Source organism: Cervus elaphus, chromosome 5 (genome assembly GCF_910594005.1).
Source record: "Cervus elaphus chromosome 5, mCerEla1.1, whole genome shotgun sequence".
NCBI classification, from domain to species: domain Eukaryota; kingdom Metazoa; phylum Chordata; class Mammalia; order Artiodactyla; family Cervidae; genus Cervus; species Cervus elaphus.
In genome coordinates, this window is record NC_057819.1 from 111,586,648 (window position 1) to 111,605,934 (window position 19,287).

Consider the following 19,287-nt stretch of genomic DNA (forward strand, 5'->3'; position numbering starts at 1 on the left):
AAGTAGTGTGCTTCCTCCTTATACAGGGGGGACCAGAGACTTCTCCTTTCAAGTCTGGCACTCTATTTACATGGAATTTAAGGGCACAACCTGAGACACCCTTTCCTCTCCCACCTCCTCCACAGGGTAGAGAAGCTGAGGGTGGAGAAACTAGCTTTCCCCCTCCCCCAGCCTCAGGGATGAAACAGCACACTGAGGCACTTACACAAAAGTTTTAATATAAAATAACACTGGGAGTTCATATAGACATCTGTCTTAGAAATTCAGGTGGAGGAGCATGAAGAGAAGAGCTGCTGTTAAAAGAGGGGGAACCGGGTGATCTCTCCAAAGACAGATGGGCAGTAGCGAAGGGCTGGGGTGTTCCGGCGATAGCCAAACCGACCATTGAACCCCTGGGTTGCCTTCAGGTTGGTATTATAGTGGTCATGCCCGGTCACTTGCTGGAGAGAATGCCCTTGGGGGACAGAGAGAGAGGCCTGAGCCAGTATTCAGCCCCTTCTTGTTTTCCCTACTCCCACTGGGCTGGTATAGGAGGCTCACTCAATTATAGTCACTGTGCTCCCATGTCCCTGCTGAACCCTGAGTCCTGAAGAGCCAAGGGTGGATGAGGTGGAGGAGACAGATGGCATCCTGGAAACCCATCCTCATACCAGGGGTAGCATGCAGAGGGAGCGTGAATGATATGTGCTGGGAGAAGAAGGGCCAGAAACTTCTGGGCTTGGTTGAACTTGCCTTGTATCCTGGAGAACTGAGACGATTTCACCCTTGTATCTGACCCATCTGGAGAAAACAGATGAGCTCAATTTGGCCAATGGTGTGAGGGATCATGTGACTAGGTGGGGTAGGAGGAGGGCTCACCCTGCCAGAAAAACAGCTCCCTTTTCCTACTGCTGCTAAATTGGGCCTGGAGAGTGAGCAGGACACAGTATGCTCTGGGAGCAATGAGAACACAGGCTTTCCTTGGAAACAGTGTAATTGCAATCTCAGCTCAGCCCTTCTTGGTGATGGTGGTTTAGTTGCTAAGTCATGGCTGACTCTTGTGATCCCATAGACTATAGCCTGCCAGGCTCCTCTGTCCATGGGATTTCCCAGGCAAAAATACTGGAGTGGGTTGCCATTTCCTCCTCCAGGGGATCTTCCCAATGCAGGGATTGAACCCATGTGTCCTGTATTGGCAGGCAGATTCTTTACCACTGAGCCACCAGGGAATTCCAACCCTTCTTAACAAATCATTTTACCTCTCTAAAACTCAATTTCCCTGGCTGTAACTTGATATTCTGAGGATAAAAAGCACCTGACACAAAGTGGGTGTTCAATAACTAACTATTAGGGAGCACTGTGACACCATCTGCTCATGCATGAGAAGAAAACTGGAGGATGCAGTCAGTCGCTAGGTCTCTTTCCCTTCCAGGTCTCTTTAGGACCCAGTTTCTCTCACTGGGGAAGGCACACCACTCTTCCCAGGTGAGATCATGATGAGATTGGAAAGGGAGGAGGCACTTGCCTGCCCCTGCCCAGTTTCTCCTGTTGAGGTATCTCTGTCCTTGCCCGAAGATGTGGAAATAATCCACTATCCAGCCATCCCTTCCTGTGCCGCCGTGATCCTGAGAGTGAGAGAGAAAATGCAGAAGAGTGTCAGCCGTGATGCCGAAAAAAGCCCAGTCCAAGCCTTGCCTCCTGGCTTGTTGGGGGAGGGAGAGGTCACAGCCCAGGGGTAAGAGGGCCAGACAGATTAAACATAGTGACCTACTGCCTTTCAGCAAGATGCATTGTAGTTTGGTAGTTACAAGCTCAATGTCTAAATGCCAGAGAAAGTGAAAGTGTTAGTGGCTCAGTCCTATCCAACTCTTCAGGACCCCATAGCCTGTAGCCTGCCAGGCTCCCCTATCCATGAAATTCTCCAGGCAAGAATACTGGAGGGCCGTAGCCATTCCCTTCTCCAGGGGTCTTCCGAACCCAGGGATTGAACCCAGCTCTCCCACATCACAGGCAGATTCTTAACCGTCTAAACTATCAGGGAAGACTGGTTCCATTTCCAGTTCTGCCCGTAACAAGACCTGAGGTCAGACACAGCTTTTTTGGAGCTCAGTTTCCTCAACAGTACTTTGAGGTTGAAGTGAGACATAAACGGGCCTCAAATAAAGGGTCTGGCAAATTTCAGTAAACACGATCTTCATTTAAATGAAAATAGTACCTACCGCAAACGGTGGTTGTGACTATTAAAGAAAACTTACAAAATGGAACATAGAAAGTTTCAAAAGTGTGTACATCATATTATTTTTCGAACTTTTAAGTTCTGGAGTTTTCCCCCAGATTCTGCTTCCTTCTGTTATAAATATTACATGAGTAGTCAGCGAACGCACCCAAATATGGCACCGATGTGGGTCCGTATGCCTGTGCTGAAAACACATGCGCACACACAATCACCTGGGACCACTGAAACCCCAAGATGTGTTTACAGAATAACCCGCATTCAGTTCTCTTCTCCCCGTATCACTGATATGTATTAATAGTGACAAATACTGGAAGCAAAAGTGTTGAAAAAAATTGGAGCCGTCAGCCTGTAATAGACTCAGAATCTTTGATCCCCCGTAAGGGGGATGTGCAACTGAGTAGAATCGAGGGCTGGGTAAGTTGGGAGGTTTCCTTCCAGTCTGTTCAAAGAAGGTCGCATTACATCACCGGACCGAGGGCACCTCGCCTAGTGGGCCTCGGCAATTCTTTGTCTTGTTCTCTGAGGGTCGGGCTTTGAGAATTTGCGGCGGGAGATCACCCCAAAGGGTGAATCCGTGACGCCAAAAAGGACAAAGAACCCAATTTCTCTGGCAGAGGCTTGCAGAGATCTGAAATGAGATCATTCTGAAATTCAGGCATGGAAGGTGAGCTCAGTAAGTTCGCGCTCAACACCTGTCTCCTGCCTCCAGCAATTCTGGAGTTTCATCCAGAAAGCTGAGAGGGTGCAAATCGGGCAGCCTCCGTGGTGGTGAGGGCGCTAGCATCAGACGCCCGGATCTGGGAAGCCAGCCGGCTACCTGGGCCAAGCTCTGCGGGCGCAGATAGCCGGGTCCTACGCGGGGCTCGGGTACCTGGTCAGTCTTCCGCAGGATGGGCGGAACCACGCGGCTCCGGAAGTACCGGCGGGAGTGTTGGTCCTGCTGCGCGTTGTAGGGCGGAATCGCCGACCAGAGCTTGGGCCTCAGGTGCTCGTAGGAGCGGGCCACGGTGCTCACGGCCACCCCATCCAGAATGAAGCCCTTCTCTCGCCGCAGAGGACACGCGCAAAGGTGCGCCATCCAGACAACCGCAGCCTCCGAGGACTTTTCTGGCAGAAGCGGAGTGTCCTAGGTGGAGGCTCCCCGGCACATTGTGACGCGGAATTAAACATCACGTAGGCGTCACAGTAGGGGACACAAACCCTAGTGTCCCCTTCCTACGGGGTAGCCTCGCAGGGATGTGGGGGTAGTTGCTTGCATGGTCCCGAGGTAAGGGATGTCTAGGAGGTAACTATGCAAGAGGAGTCAGAGATTGAAGAGAACGGGGATGACTGAATGTGGTTGTGAGCGCAGTCGTCCCAACTCTCCGTGCTCCTTTTAAGAGCAAGGTTCTCTCCTCCCACGTTGTTATATACTATTTCCCAAACCCAGTTCCTTTGAAAACCCTGAAACCTGAATGATCAGTTCAGACAGCATCTACTTCCAACTCGCATTTTACAGAACTCTAAGTTGAAGCTAGGAAATGTTGGAGTATTTCCTAATTCATTTAGTGACAGACCCAGAACCAGAAATTACCTCCTGGCTTCTAGTATATCCATTTAAATCACTTCTTCCCTCCCTACCCAATTCATCAGCTAATATGCCTCCTCCTGATAAATTTAAAAACCCAACAAAACAGTAAGTTGACACATATTACCATACTTTTCCCCTCTGGTTAATTTTGTGTATGTAATAGGATACAGCAAAACATGAACAATCATTTTCTCTAATTGTTGTTTTTTCTTTCTAGTTTACTTCTCCAATTTCCCTTTATGTAGATGCTTTACAAAGGGCCTTATACAAATTTCAATGCTCCTCATACAAACTGAGGTGCTATTATTTCACAAATGAAGTAACAAATCCAGGAATTCTTTCATGTTACTAGTTTACTGTGGTGGTTGTTTCGTTGCTAAGTCATGTCTGACTGTTGTAACCCCATGGACTGTATCTTGCCAGGTTCCTCTGTCCATGGGATTCTCCAGGCAAGAATACTGGAGTGGGTTGTCATTTCCTTCTCCAGGGGATCTTCCCAACCCAGGGTGGAACGTGGGTCTCCTGCATTGCAGGCAGATTTTTACCCAGGCTACGAGGGAAGCCTGTTTATTGTACAAAAGCCCAAGTATTAATTAGAAAAAGGTTGCATCATATCTGCTTCCCTGGTAGCTGAGTTGGTAAAGAATCAGCCTGCAGTGAAAGAAACCAGGGTTCAATCCCTGAGTCAGGAAGATCCCTTGGAGAGGGAAATGGCAACCCACTCCAGTATTCTTGCCTGGAGAATCCCATGGACAGATCCTGGCAGGATACGGTTCATGGGGTCACAAGACTTCCCAACTAAACCACCACATACTTGTACATATTCACTGGTCCTGATGTATCTACTTGGCATGTTTAATCTTTTTACATGGTGATAGGCAAGTCTTTATGTTAATAAATTAAATTTGAAATTATACGAAGTCTATAGTTTGCGACACTGTCATGTCTTGACTCTGCAACCCCATGGACTGTAGCTCGCCAGGCTCCTCTGTCCGTGGAATTTTCCAGGCAAGAATATTGGAGTGGGTTGCCATTTCCTCCTCCAAGGGAATCTTCCCCACCCAGGTATCAAACAGATCTCCTGTACTGGCAGGCAGTTTCCTGGAGTACCTGGGGGCTTCATGTCACATTAAAGACCTGAAATTCACCAGTCTGGAGGATGGGGTAGGGGAGAGTCAGATCTATCATACAACTTCACTAGACACATGAACACAAATCCTCTTCCAACATCTTTAGGCCAGACTTTTGATCCAAACCAGCTGAGTGGTCATTTCCCAAGCCCTGAATGTCACCTAAATCAACTCTCATGGCTTGGGCGAGGTAAAAGGCTATTAGCCTGCTGTGTTAACATTCTATCATCTTTTATTCTCAAACTAGGGTTTGGAAGATGTATGCCATCGAAATAGTTTTGATAGCAAAAAAATGACTTGTAGATATTAACAACTTAGTCATCTTTCATGAGAACAATTACCATGTGTTAGGTTTTACAAATATAAATGCATTCATGCACCAACTAACCCAAAGAAAACCTGTAACTGCAAAGTGCACATTATATACCTGTGTACCTTGCCCCTCTTCACATCATTCCTTGAAGTCCATGAGTGTCCAGGATCTGACCATACATTCTACCTTATCTCAAATACCTAATTGCAGGGCAGTTACCTGGGGTAACCTGTAACCAAACAGTATAGATCATCTGTAATTTAAGAACTAAAAAACTCAGGTAAGGATTAAGTGGTATCAAGAGTAACATGTAGAAACAAACAGCAGGGCAAGCATTGGGAGCAAATAATTTTTATTTTTTACAAATACACCAAAGAATCATGCAATGCTGCCAGCATTGGATGCAATCCTGGGCCACAAGTCTGCACATTCCTTTGCAACTGGTCCTGTGATGGCAGAACCTGCATAAAAGAATGAAGCCACACATAAGCTCAAAGGGTCCTTTCCTTGCGCACTTTTTGAGTTGAATCATCAAGTCTCAAAAGTTGAACAAAGATGTGGATTCTTTCTTACCTTTCATCTCGCCTTTATTGTTTACTATGACCCCTGCATTATCTTCAAAATAAAGAAACACACCATCTTTTCTCCGGTATGACTTTCGTTGTCGAATTACCACCGCTGGATGTACTGAGAGGGGGGGGGAAGAAAACAGCTGTCATTAAACCTGTCAAGTACCAATGTCACCATGAGAAAGCGGTTTACACCTTGTCTAGCTTCCCAACATTCCCCATTTGGACAGAATGCATCCTCATTAGCTTTTTCATTTCCTAAAATCAAGTGCGAGAGATTAATAAATATCCATCACCCCTTAAGAAAAGACCTTACTTCTAAGTTCAAACTGCAAGCATTTCCTTCCAAGCATGAATCTGTACTCTGGGAGTACAGATCAGCAACATACCAACAGGAAACTTGTTAAGCACTTTCTATACATTTCCCTACTTCACCAAAGAGGTAGGTACTGTTAAGATCCCAATGTCATAGAATTGGGAAACGGACTTTCCTCATACTGGAGAGGCTCATTACACAGTAAATATTCCATCCTCATTTCTATCAAGACCTCCAAGTACAAACTTTGATATAAAATTAGCACTTTATGCCATTCTAACTGCCAGGTACATGTTTTACTAGGCAAACTTGGAATTAACCTAAATTCCTCATGGCACATGCATAGAACACAATCACTTTAAATGATTATACATTTCTGTAACTTTTTATATCCAAGACAATCATCTGTGAAGCAAGAATGAATTATGGGAAGGAAATGGTCTTGCACTGGAAAATAGCACATACTACAAAATACTAAAAATGATCATCTCTTGGCGGCCTAAGAGTCAGGTAACAAATTCAACTTGTATTTCTTATTTAATTAACTCTAGGTTTAACGTTGTGAGAAAGTGCTTTCCAGGGTCATAAGTAACTTTTTAAAACCTACCTGCTCTGCAGTGAATACTTTTCCCGATATTCAAAGCATCGACTGCACTTGATAGAACTAGAGTCAGACAGACCTGAATTCAAATCTTGACTGACAGTAGTTTGGAGACCTTGAACAGATTATGCAATCTTATGACGTTTAAGCTTTCCTCTTGCAAACTAGGGATAATAGTTAAAATTTCTATATTTAAGATGTGGTGGTTTAGTCGCTAAGTTGTGTCTGACTTGTGCGACCCCGACTGTAGTCGAACAGATTCCTCTGTCCATAGGACTTTCCAGGAAGAATACAGGAGTGGGTTGCCATTTCCTTCTCCAGGGAATCTTCCTGACCCAGATATCAAACCGGGGTCTCCTGCCCTGCAGGCAGATTCTTTACTGACTGAGTTACCAAGGAAGCCCCATATTTTAAGATGAGACTGGAAATACAGCATTTTTTTAGGACAGGGATCCTGGCTATCCTTGAAGCAAGTACTGTGTTCATAGACAGTCTTTTGAGTTTTTAACACACTGAGTGACAGGTAATGCTGACCGAGACTCTCCTCCATTGGATCCTCATGTATTTAACAATTCTCACAAATGAATCTAACAAATAAGTAAGGTCATATGAATTCAGGATTCTGGATTTCCAGTCCTGTCCTTTCCCACATTTCTGCATGTTATAATGTATAGTCTAAAACCCATCTGTAACTTTTAGTTGACCCTCTGTATCTGCTGATTCAATCAACCTCAGGTTGTCTGGTACAGTAATATATATTTAGTGGGAAAAAAATCTGTGTTTAAGTGCACCCGTGCAGTTCAAACCCATGCTGTTCAAGGGCTAACAATATCATTTAGAAGAAAGAAGGCCCAAAGAATAAAGTAATAGAGTCGGAAAGTCAGACCTAGTTTTAAAACAAGAAGTATTCTCTGGTCTGTCCCACAACTGACTGAGACAGACAGCACGCCCTGCTGCCCATCTCACCCACAGTGATGGACAGCTGCTCTGCCCGTCCCTGACAGCTTCCCAGGCCACAGACCAGACCCAGCAACCGTTCTAGGAGGACAGCCTGTACAGGTGCATGCTGACCCTGATCAACACACTGCTCTATCAGTGCTTAAGTGCAATGGTTATTCCTTGCTTACCAAGTCCCCAAGAGCATACTGGAGGTCAACAGAGCTGGAAAGTCAAGTGCATTGAATATCAGAAGCTGTAAAGCCAGACAATTCAGCACCGTCTCAGCCCCAACCCCTAGTTCATACATGTAGTGGGAAACTTTTGGGGGTAGTCCACAATTAGGCAATGAGCAGCCTCTGGTTTCAATTTCTATCAGAAGAGATTTAGAAGTAACCATACTCAACTTTTGTTCAGTCACAACCCTGAGTTAATCTCATCTATATGTCACTACTCCCTTTCAAATTGGTTCCTGAAAAGAAATTTGCCTGGGGTAATTCAGGTCTTAGGGCTGCCCTCTCACCTGGTACCACCTGGCCTGTAGCCAAGGAATCAGCAAGCAACTAAAGACAATTATCTGCTCTCACAAGACACAACCCTAAATGTCACATACAAAAATCACCACCTGGATTCAAGGTTATTTGGAAAAGGGGAGAGTAGGGGGTAATGAGCAGAAGACTACTAGAATTAGAATATTCCAGACAGGGGACACAGCAAGAATCTGAGGCACAAAGGAAAGAATATAAGTTGGAACAAAAAACCAAGAACTAAAAGGAGACAGCTTGGGAAGGAATCATGTGGATGGACTGTAAATCCCAGTAGGACAGGGCTCTTGCCTCTACTTAAGGTGTAGGTATGTGAGACAGTCTGTTAACTACTGTTAACCAGATCAAGCTTTTAAGAGGCCCTGAGAATGGCAAAATTACTGTTCCATTTTTCCAATAATGAGAGAAATCTCTCAACTGTCCACAGACCAAAAGGAGAATTCCATCTCGCTACTCACCCTTCTTTCTGAGCTCTGGTTTGCCTTTCTTGACTGTGGCCATCACCATGTCACCCACACCAGCAGCAGGAAGTCTATTCAATCGTCCCTTGATCCCCTTTACAGAGATGATATACAGATTTTTGGCTCCTATAAAACAATGTAAACAAAAATGGAGACTAGTTTTGAGTGCCAATCAGGCAGTGCTGCGATTTTCCAACATCACCTCCTCCAGTCACACTCCCAAGCAGTTAGTCCCCACTAGGTGGAACACCTTGTCACACCACCGATTGAAGCAAAACAACACAACATGCTGCTGCTTCACCCAAAAGCGGTGTTTTCACTCTGCCCTTTCTTGACGGCTCAGCGGGTCATCAGCAAAAGGCCCACTGAGTGCTTTTAAAAGGGTGAGTATGGCAGGGGGCAGCCGAAGGTCTCACCTGTGTTGTCAGCACAGTTGATCACGGCTCCAACCGGAAGACCTAAGGAAATCCGGAATTTCGCACCAGAGGACCCACCACGTCCTGTAAGTAGGAAAGGAAACAGCAGAGGTCACTGCCCAGACATGGTTCGGAGTCCCTTTCACATGCTTAAAGTAGAAGTTCACTCGCGTATGCTTTAGCAGGGAAACGGCACAATGAATCCACACACTCCCTGTCCCATGTGCCACCCAGTTCTCAAGGCCAATACCAACTACCACCACATTAGACTGAGATTAACTGGCCTGGAAGACTCAATTCTCGATCCAACTTTTGCACCACGCAATTCTTCCTGCAGGGTGGGAGACTGCACAAGCCGCCCACACTGGGGCTTAAGTCAGTCCAACTCCAATCCCTTCACCGCAGCGGTGACGCGGAGTGAACCCGCAGAGTTCGATCTAGAGTCACGACTGGATCCTGCCAACTCAACCCTCCGGCCGGCCCCGTCACTTTCAGGGGCTCTCCCGGTGCTCTCCCGATGAACCCTCCAAGCCCTCTCGGGCCTCGAGCAAAGCAAATCGTCCCAGCTGCCCATGGCCGCCGCTACCGGCAAGGCCAGCAGCCACAGCGGAACAGATGGCGAAGGATCTTCCAAAGTCAAAACCTCACCTCGCTTCGACATCTTGAAGGCCGGAAAGGGACAAAAAGGAAGTAGAAATAAAGGACACTGGGATATGAGCTCCGACGCCCCGCCCAATCTGGGCACGTGATCGGAGTTTGCCCAATCCGCCTCTTTCCCTAGGGCGCTGTCTTATTACGTCATAAACGCGGGACGTCGCCTAGAGCTCGCGTTACAAAGTGAGCGGTGTAGGGGTTGAGGGTTGCAGAATGAATGATCCCAGGAGTACACTCAATAGGAGCTCGGAAGTAGTTGTTTGGGACACAGAAACATTGGTTTAATTGATCGGACAACCTCTTCTGAACACTATGTGCCAGGGACTTAGATGGACACTAGACATTCAGAAATGATTAAATGGCCCCCATAGAACGCACGGGCGTTGAGGGCAAGGGTTAAAGAGCTGGAAATGGTTTCATTAGGATGTGATACAACTGAGAGATGCCATTGTAGGGCTACAGATAATTCCATATTGTGTGTGCTTGGTCGCAGACCCACTTGTATTTTCTATATCTTGCTATATTCATCTTTCTTTTCACTGCCTCAGGCTTTCCCATTCTTCAGGCTTCTCTCTGTCGATGCATTCATTCAAATATTAAAAGACTACTGATTCCAGATTCTGTCCTGGGCATAGCCTAGACTATATCAGAACAAAACAGATCATTCTTGCCCTTATGAAAGTTACATCCAGTCAGGGTGGTGATGAAGGTGGATATTAGATACTGAACCACAGATGTAATAATGGCAGCATATAGTATGTTAGATGGGGATAAGTACTTTGAAAACAAAAGTAGAAAAAAGTAAGAGGGATCTGAAAGTGGGAAGAGGGGCAAATTGCAGTTCAAAATAGAATGGTCAGTGTGGGCTTTATGGAAGAAGTTGACATTAGGGCAAAGATTTTGAGATGAGAGAGTTAACAATTTGATTGTCTAAGAAGAGCAGTCCAGACAGTCATCAACCAATGAAAGACTCTAAGGTGGAATTGTGCCTGAACAATGTGAGGACCAGCAAGGAAGCCAGGAATGACTGGACAGAGTAAGTGGAGGGAAAAGCAATAGAATGAAGGTCATAAGTAATGGAACTGGATCATGGAGGGCTCTGTACATCACTATGGACTTTGACATTTACAGACTGATTTGGAAATCATTAAGTCATAAGCAGAGGAGGGACATGATCTGACTAATATGTCAGAAGGATCACTCTAACTGAGACTAGACTGTGGGAGGGAACACAAAGATACAAGTAAGAAGACCTATTTGGGAAGCTCTTGCAGTAACTCAGAAGAGAAATGGTGGTGGTTTGGACCAGACTGGTAGCAGTAGAAGTACTGTGATGTGATCAGATTCTGGATATGTTTGGAGATAGAGCGAACAAAATGTGGGATAAAGAGTAAGAGAAGAAAATGTTTCCAAAGCTTTAGGTCTGAGCAAGTTGCCATCAATGGAGATGGGGAAAGCTGTGAGAGGAACAGCTTTGGGGGTAAGAATAGCAGTTCAGTTTTGGAGATGTTGAGTTAGATGTAAAAAAGAGATTTCAGTAGCAGGTTGGACGTATTAGCCTGGAGTTCCAGAAAGAGGGAGATAGAAATTTGGCAGTTGTCAGCATATAAGTAAAGCCACGATAGTGGATGAGTTCAAAAAGAAGAAAGGGTCAATAAAAGAGACCATGGGCTAACCTCTGGAGCACTTCAACTTTAAGAGGTCTCTAAATCTATACATTTATAAATCATCCTTCTCACTGTTAAATACTTCACTTGCTCCTGCCAGTTTCTCTAGCTACCAGTTTCTCTCTCTCCACTTAGCCGAATTCCATTTGTTTCTGAATATATGATTTCATTATCATTTTTGCCTCTCTTGATAAATGGAACCAGCATCCATGTAGGTGTGCCTCTGAGATTCCTGCCCAGGTTCTTTTCAGTCTGCCTTCTCAGTGTCTCTCAAGTCTGTCCACTTCTCTCTATCTCCTCTACTAACACTCTGGTCCAAGCCACCTCCAACTCTTGCCTAAACTACTTCTGAAGCTCTGTAATAGGTCTCTTGGCCTCTATTCTCCCTCGTCCATCCACTCAGTCTTCATAAAATGGCCAGAAATAATTTTTCAGAAATGTAAATATTACTATGTTACTCTCCTGAAAATCCTCCCAATGGTTTCTGCACTCTTAGAATCAAAGTTAAAATCCATATTATGGCCTACTGGGCCCTGATCTAGCATTGTCCTACTTCTTAACCTTGTCTTGCATCATGGTCTCTCTTGCTCTGCAGAGTTGGCCTTTTTGTCCCAGATACCATATATGCTCCTGAATAGCCATTGGCCTCACACATGCTTGGCATACTCTATCCTGTCCACCCTCATCGTGTATTTTTACATGATGTAAAGTGTTACATTTTTACATCTATTGATTTTTACAGATCTCAGCTTAAATATCTTTTTCTTGGAGAAATTTTACTCTGACTTCTCTTAAGAGATATTTTTCCATCATACTATTTATTTCAGTTCTTAAATATGTATTTCATGACTTTGCTGAATGACTTCCCATCCCCGACAGTCAGTCTATATGATCAGTAAAAGTTGAGTTCATTTTTGTTGTTGTTGTTGTTCAACATTATATCCTTAGCATTCAGCATAGGGCCTGACTCTATAAATATGTGGCAAATGATTGCTGAACAAATGAAGTCTACCTCAATGGTGTCCATATGTCAGCATCCTGGCATGAAGGAAATTTTCATTCTTCTATGGCAAAATTAGAAATATTTGGAAAATACTGTGTTTCTCATAAAGCTACATTTGCTCAATTTAAAGGATTATCTTCCTTCATCTTTTTTGTTGTTAAAAATGTTCCCTTAAATCCTACGTCAACTTTTCACCACCTCAACACTGCCATCTCGGGTAGTTTCATTGGTCCATGAAAATCAGAGCTGTGAAATGATCTGTCTCTACTTCTTACTTCCTGGGTGCACACATTTCTTGGACCCCTGTAATCTAGTTTATTTCCTCACTATATGACTGAAATTATACTAGAAATTATGTATACTGATAAATTATACTAGAAAGTTCACCGTGACCTACTCTTTCCACAATCCAAGGACACTCCTCAGTCTTTATCTTACTTGACCTCACATTGTTGCACACTGGCACCAGTCCCATCTTCTTAACACTCTTCACCTAAGGTTTCCAAGATGCTAGTAATAATAGAAGTTACTATTTATGGAGTGTTCTTAAATACTAATCATTGAGTTAAGCATTTTATAGGAATGTGACTTCTTGAATCCTCCCCGCAACCCTGTGACTTAGGTATTATTAATCTCATTTTACAAATAAGGAAACTAGGAAATAGAAAGGTTAAGTGCCTTTGTCCAAGATCAAACAAATCATGAAAAGTAAAGATAGAATGGTATCCTGAATTTGACTGATTCCGAAGTACAGGCTCTAAGCCACTATGTTATATTGCTCTCTCCTTACTCATTGTCCCTTCTCAGTATATTTCTCTGAGTGATCACACCACCCAGTACCTTCCATTACTATCAATAAGCTAATAACTCCCAATTCTGTATCTCAGCCTAAGACATTTCTGCTTATATATGGAAACAGTGATAGGGACACCTCCACAGGCGCTTCAGACTGACACATCCACAACCAAAATAAATTTTTCCAGAAATTTTGCTTTTCTGCCTGTATTAGTTGTCTTGGTTGGTTACTTAGAGCATTGGTTCTCAAATATTTTCATCTGAATATCCTTTACATTATTAAATTATTGAGGACTCCAAAACAGTTTTGTTTGTATAGTTATATCTATTTACTGACAGTCAACAGATTAGAAATTTAAATTGTGAAATATTTAAGATGATCCGTTACCTGTTAAAATCTGTTAAGTTCATTCGTTCAGTCATGTCCGATTCTTTGTGACCCCATGGACTGCAGCATGCCAGGAACACATTCAGTCTGTTGTGACATCATGTAGCCTCTGGAAAGCTGTATGCATGAGTGGACAAGAATGAAACAGGTAAGGAAGTGAGAAGTAAATTCTTTTTCCCTATGTGGAAACGGTCTCACAGGCAGACCGTTGGAAGGATTCAACTCCCAAACACAGATTGGAACCCATAGGGTGGACCAGAAATTTCTTTGTTTGGGTGTTGACCTTTTTAGAATGTGAAATCCACAGATGCCTGTAGTTGGCCAATTTCTGTATTCCCAGAAAACACTGACAAATGACTAATTTGCTACCTATCAGGTTGAGGTGGATAAGGGTTAAAAGTGAGGACACGAGGGGGCACCCGGATTTGAACCGGGGACCTCTTGATCTGCAGTCAAATGCTCTACCCCTGAGCTATACCCCCTCTGCTGGTGAAAAGAAGATTACAGTTTATTTGTAGTGTTTATGGGAGCAGCCGTTGCCTTGGTGATTAATAATAGTTTGATACATATGACCAATTCTTTCAGGTTTCCCAGGTTGATGCTTAAGGACCAAGAGAAAAGGCAATCCAGACCCAAACGGACCCAGACAGTAGGAGGGAAGGACGAAAGGACGAAGTCCAGTCCAACCAGGCACACTGGGGGGTGTGCGATGGGATTTCCCTCCTCCAACAATTACAAGCTCTTATACCTCTGACATCTGAGAATTCTTTAAGTCTAATTTCCATCCTCCCTGCCTGCATCCCGAGTTGTACTAAATCCCCAGCCTATGCTTTGCACACGAAAGGAAATGCTTCCCTTGTCTTTCCCAAGGTATCTCCAGCATCTTGCGTCTCTTCCATTCGCTTTGCTCCTTCAGACATCAATAGGTTTCCCCTAGGTTGGAAAATCCTCCCTTTAGCTATGATCACCTGTCCAGTTTTTCTTTTTCACTATCAAATATTAAGAAAGTCTTTGACTTCATTTCTCTCATTATCAACAAGCTTTCCTCACAGTTCTATTACTCTCTACATTTACTTTCTCGACTGTCAGGAATTTTTCCCCCTTGGTGTCTGTATCTTGTTTCCCCAATAGACTAAGTTCCTGGAAGGTAGGATCACGTTGCTCTCCGTTTTGTATTCCTCACAGTAGTTGGCAGAGTGCCTCATTCACTATAAACCTTGGTGGTACCTATCAGCCAAACCTCATTAAACTCAGACTCATTCAACTCAACTATGGCATTACACCAAGCTTGCACCCAAGCAGTAGAATGAATGTTGTTAGAGGAGCGCTCAGAAGTCTGAGCCACTCCACCAAACTGAAACAGGCTCCATGTCTATTACTCCTCCACCACTGACTGCCTAGATTCACTTTCTCACTTTCTAAAATGATTATTTCACACACATTCTCCATTCTCAAACCTTCTACATCTTATCTTTCCTCCTCAGAGAATGCTGGCCTCTTCCTTTTTGGAGAACATCAGAACCAGTCAGAAGCAGGGTTGTGCTGATAAAAGGCTAATAACTGGCTCCCCAGGACCTGATTTGTAGGATTTGCCAATTCTCATAGTGTAAATACGTCCATCTGCTAATTTCAAGTGAAATCAACTGGCTTTAAAAATTCTGGAAAATTTAACAATTGGTCTCACAAGCCAGTGTGAGTCGAATCTAGCACACTTGTGGGATTGATTTTTCACCAGCTACCAGCTACATACTGACAACTCTTCAAATCACATTTCCAATCCAGACATGTTTCTGAACTTCAGAAATAACTGGATCTCCAGCTGCATACTTAAAATCTCCTCTTAAATGTCTGTCAGGCACATCAGACAGCATATTGGCCTTATACTAGAATGTGAAGTCTATGAGGTAGGGGGCTGTACTTTATTACCTTTGTTTCAGAGTGTTAAAAAGAAACTCTTGAAGATTTTTTTTTTTGTAAATTTACTCCTTTCTCAGTGTTCTTTATCTCAGGAAATCACATGCACCCAGATAGTGAAGTCAAAAAAGAAGAGTCATTCTTTAAAAAAAAAAATTTTATTAAAAAAAATTTTTTTATTAAATTCCATGGACAGAGAAGCCTGGTCACTTACAGTCCGTGGGATCATAGAGACACCACTAAGTGACTAACATGCACAAAACGCATAGTTAATTTACAATGTTGTGTTAGTTTCAGGTATACGGCAAAGTGATTCAGATATATATATATTTTTTAATAGTTTTCCATTATGGTTTATTACAGGATACTGAATGTAGTTCCCTGTGCTATACAGTAGGGCTTTATTCTTTATTCATTCTATATATAATAGTCTGCATCTGCTAATCCCACGCTCACAAGCCATCCCTCCCCAGCCCCTTGGCAACCACAAGTCTCTTCTCTATGTCTGTAAGTCTGTTTCTGTTTCCTGGATACATTCATTTGTGTCATATTTTAGACTCCATAAATAAATAATATTATATGGTATTTGTCTTTCTCTTTCTGACCTTTCTTAGTATGATAATCTCTAGGTTCAGCCACAGTGTTGCAAATGGCATTGTTTCATTCATTTTTATGACTGCTTAGTATTCTATTGTATATATGTACCACATCTTCTTGATCCAGCCAGTGGACATTTAGGTTGTTCCCATGTCTTGGCTATTACGAATAGTGCTGCTATGAACATAGGGGTGCATGTATTGTTTAGAATTACAGTTTCATCCCTAGGACCAATGCAGCAGCCAATTCCTTTAACTGGAATGCCCACTCCCAACAGATGGGCAAATGACTGTCTCTTTCATGTCATCCACGTCTTAACTCCAAAATCACCTGTGAAGAAAACTTTTCCTTGACTATGCATCTTGAAATACCCGCTCGTACCTCCCTAATACAGATCTTGTCTTTTATTTTAGTCATTTTCCTTATTCATTTATTCATTCGTGCACTTGTTTCTATTCTGTCTCCATTTGATTTTAAAGTCAGTGAGAATGAGAACCTTTGTATCTATTGAAAGCATGCTCTGAATTTACAATGGGGCACATAATAGTTGTTTCCTAAAAATAGAGAGGGACCACTAGAGAACATAGCCAGGGAAAGTCTCTCAGTGGACACGTCTGTTCAGCTGGTGCTTGCATTCTTTTTAGAGAGACCAGGAGAAAGGATTCCTTACTGTTTTGCAAGAAGCTCTTCTCTGACTTCTTAGGGTGAAGAGATGGGTGGGATCATGGATAAAGAATTGAACTTAGAAAAGACAAAAGTTCACATATTTTCAAAATTCCATGTTTTTACTAGGTCTTTTAGTGTTGTTCCTTGTTATTACTATTTAATATCTTGTAGCCAGAGGAAACTGATTTTAGAAAAAGAATTTTCAAAAAAAAGAAAAAGGCTGGAATGGATGTAAAAAGAATTTACCAGAACACTACCGGCAGAGGGGGTATAGCTCAGTGGTAGAGCATTTGACTGCAGATCAAGAGGTCCCCGGTTCAAATCCGGGTGCCCCCTTTCCCGGTTTTCCATTTTTCACAGCTGCAGGCTAACACAAAGTCTGTGTTCTGAATCCAAAACTCTCTGGAGATTCTCAGAAAGTACTCTTAATCCTGAGAAGTAGAGAGAGACACACTAGAAGTCACACAGGAATGACTGCACCACTTTTCCGGTGAGCACTCTAACTCAGTGGGCAGAAGCCCACTCACCTGTACCCTCAGTAGGTAGAAAGAAGGCTGAGACCTTTCCAGTTTGAGATCCTTCAAGACTTACTGGTTTGATGTTAATCATAGTTTCTTTGGAGGGGAAGAAATGGAATGCCTGGGCGGGGCAATATTATTTTGCCGAGTTCATAATAGTGGCGAAGTCACAGCACAGATTTAAGATGAAAAGTGGACGGCTTTCGTCTTCTTTATATTAGCTCAAAGGCAGGGTTTTGGCCTGATAAACCTACAGGTGGAGTTTGAGGCCTGGTGTCCAGGAACGGGGTGAAAAATTAGCTCTTTCTCGCCTCTGGGCTTTGAACGGCACAGCAGCTCTGCTTAATCGCCATGTCCAGCTTCACGACTTGTCTTACAGTAATGCATGCTCACTCAGTCGTCTCCCACCGTTTGCCACCCTAAGGATTGCTCCTCAGCCCATGGGATTTCCCTGGCAAGAATGCTGGAGTGGATTGCCACTTCCTTCTCCAGACAGTAATGGGAGTCCTGGGGAAAAAAATATTCGAGCAGTATTCCCCTGGGGCCCTGAGGGATGACACAACCAAATTCCAAGTTTAAAATACCACAAATTCCCCCTGACTCAAGAAGCATGCCTCTCCCACTATCCTTTCTTTTTCCTTTTTTTGGGCAAAACCTAGTGGAGAGGGTCGATCTTGCTCCCTGATCTTTTTCCTTGGACCCAACAGTGATAACCGCCAGTCATACAGTGGACAGTTATCTGTCCCCATCTTTAGGTTATGAAACTTAATGGCCTTGTATTATTTGCTCAGTGGTTCTCAAAGTGTGGTCCAGCAGCATCAGCACCCCCTGGGAATCTGTTAAGAATGCAAATTCTTGGGGTCCCACTCCAGGCCAAGAGTATCAGAAGCTGGTAGTTGGGGGGTGGTGGGGGTAGTGTTTTAAGGAGCTCTCTATTTAATTCTGACACACTCAAGTTTGAGAACCACTACATTAGTTTATATCAGGATGTAACTTTATTTTTGTAAATTAAAATGAGCTTTTGGGTCGGCATTGACCATTTCCACATCTCAAACTGCTTTCACTGTGCTGGTGTTATGAGCAATAAGGAAAGGTGCTTAGGGCACGCGCTTGTCACCGGTAATAAAGAAAGTTGAAGCTGGAGAAAATCTGTGTCTGTGGGTTTTCTTCTCTTGACCCACCCCTACCCAAAATGAAACACCAAATTGGGGGAGTCTTGCCTTCTGAACCAGCGCCTGGAACCGCCTTACACGACTGAGGCTGCCGCCGGTGACCGCAGAATCCCGGTATCTCCGGCGTGGGTCGTGGGGACCTGAAGTTTTTGTACCTGATTTGTGCCTGTACCCACCCCTTCCTGCTGCTGAGTACGAAGTAAAACCGAAAGCCTTCCGTTACGGTTGGAGAATGAGGAAGGAATTCTAAAATAGCTTTTCTCTATTTTCTCTAACCTAGGACCCGAGGTTAAAATATGGATCAAGAAGGAAGGAATTGTACTAGACAAAAATTAAGAAGAAATCTCCAAGGGGGCACCCGGATTTGAACCAGGGACCTCTTGATCTGCAGTCAAATGCTCTACCACTGAGCTATACCCCCACGCCGCGCCTTGGCTTGGAGGCGGCTCTTTTGGGTGTTAAGACACTGCTACACTAAATGGGAACAGTAAAGGTAAGTAAGGAGAAAGAAAAGCAAGAGGAAAAGGGATCAAGCGCAAAGCAGAAGCTCGCTGGATTCGGGGAACTACGGGAAAGTTGCACGGCAGAGGCGCGGGGACGGAAGAACTAACCCGGTCTGCGAGAGACTGAGTCCTGGAGGGAGGGACGGGTTCCGCCCTACATATTGTGGGAGAGGATGTTGCAGGGCCTGGCTAACATCCTAGGGGCGGGGCAGGGGGGTTCCCGTCGATCCGCAGATTTCTCGCCAGGTACCGACGGGTACAAAGGAAGTTCCGAGACCTGGCGACTCTGGTTGGGTGTTCGAGTGGGTTCGAACCCCAGCCAGGACAGTTGCGAGGGG

At 44.1% G+C, this 19,287-nt stretch overlaps 2 protein-coding genes and 4 non-coding genes across 7 annotated transcripts; 1 reads left to right on the plus strand and 5 right to left on the minus strand.

The window, feature by feature from the left end:
- Window positions 1–197: 197 nt before the first annotated feature.
- On the minus strand, window positions 198–14,056 carry C5H17orf98 (chromosome 5 C17orf98 homolog). 2 transcript variants are annotated; one of them, XM_043904376.1, is made up of 4 exons: window positions 14,045–14,056; window positions 3,087–4,348; window positions 1,505–1,604; window positions 198–454 (listed from the first exon to the last, which is right to left on the minus strand). In XM_043904376.1, the coding sequence occupies exons 2-4, from the start codon at window positions 3,291–3,293 to the stop codon at window positions 297–299; spliced, it is 465 nt and encodes a 154-aa protein (XP_043760311.1). In that variant the 5' UTR covers window positions 3,294–4,348; window positions 14,045–14,056; the 3' UTR covers window positions 198–296. The 2 variants fall into 2 exon arrangements, with proteins under 2 accessions (XP_043760311.1, XP_043760310.1); XM_043904375.1 differs by lacking the exon at window positions 14,045–14,056 and having other exon boundaries at window positions 3,087–4,484.
- Window positions 5,564–9,796, minus strand: RPL23 (ribosomal protein L23). Its single transcript, XM_043904377.1, has 5 exons — window positions 9,721–9,796; window positions 9,073–9,156; window positions 8,654–8,782; window positions 5,802–5,915; window positions 5,564–5,689 (listed from the first exon to the last, which is right to left on the minus strand). Exons 1-5 carry the CDS (start codon window positions 9,731–9,733, stop codon window positions 5,607–5,609), a joined length of 423 nt encoding a protein of 140 aa, XP_043760312.1. The 5' UTR covers window positions 9,734–9,796; the 3' UTR covers window positions 5,564–5,606.
- Window positions 8,906–9,041, minus strand: LOC122695895. Its single transcript, XR_006341632.1, has one exon. It is a non-coding gene; the product is annotated as a small nucleolar RNA SNORA21 (small nucleolar RNA).
- TRNAC-GCA lies at window positions 13,990–14,061 on the minus strand. Its single transcript has one exon. It is a non-coding gene; the product is annotated as a tRNA-Cys (tRNA).
- Window positions 14,062–17,020: 2,959 nt separating this feature from the next.
- On the plus strand, window positions 17,021–17,092 carry TRNAC-GCA. Its single transcript has one exon. It is a non-coding gene; the product is annotated as a tRNA-Cys (tRNA).
- A 1,703-nt stretch (window positions 17,093–18,795) lies between these two features.
- On the minus strand, window positions 18,796–18,867 carry TRNAC-GCA. The gene has a single exon. It is a non-coding gene; the product is annotated as a tRNA-Cys (tRNA).
- Between the last annotated feature and the right edge of the window lie 420 nt (window positions 18,868–19,287).

Coding starts and splice junctions, on each gene's coding strand:
- RPL23 (XM_043904377.1), bottom strand. Junction 8,783..9,072: donor CAACTGTGCTGACAACACAG/GTGAGACCTTCG, acceptor ATTGTTTTATAG/GAGCCAAAAATCTGTATATC. Junction 5,916..8,653: donor ACCAGAGCTCAGAAAGAAGG/GTGAGTAGCGAG, acceptor CCCCCCTCTCAG/TACATCCAGCGGTGGTAATT.
- C5H17orf98 (XM_043904376.1), bottom strand. CDS start 3,293: ATGGCGCACCTTTGCGCGTGTCCTCTGCGGCGAGAGAAGGGCTTCATT. Junction 1,605..3,086: donor TCCTGCGGAAGACTGACCAG/GTACCCGAGCCC, acceptor TCTCACTCTCAG/GATCACGGCGGCACAGGAAG. Junction 455..1,504: donor GAGAAACTGGGCAGGGGCAG/GCAAGTGCCTCC, acceptor CTGTCCCCCAAG/GGCATTCTCTCCAGCAAGTG.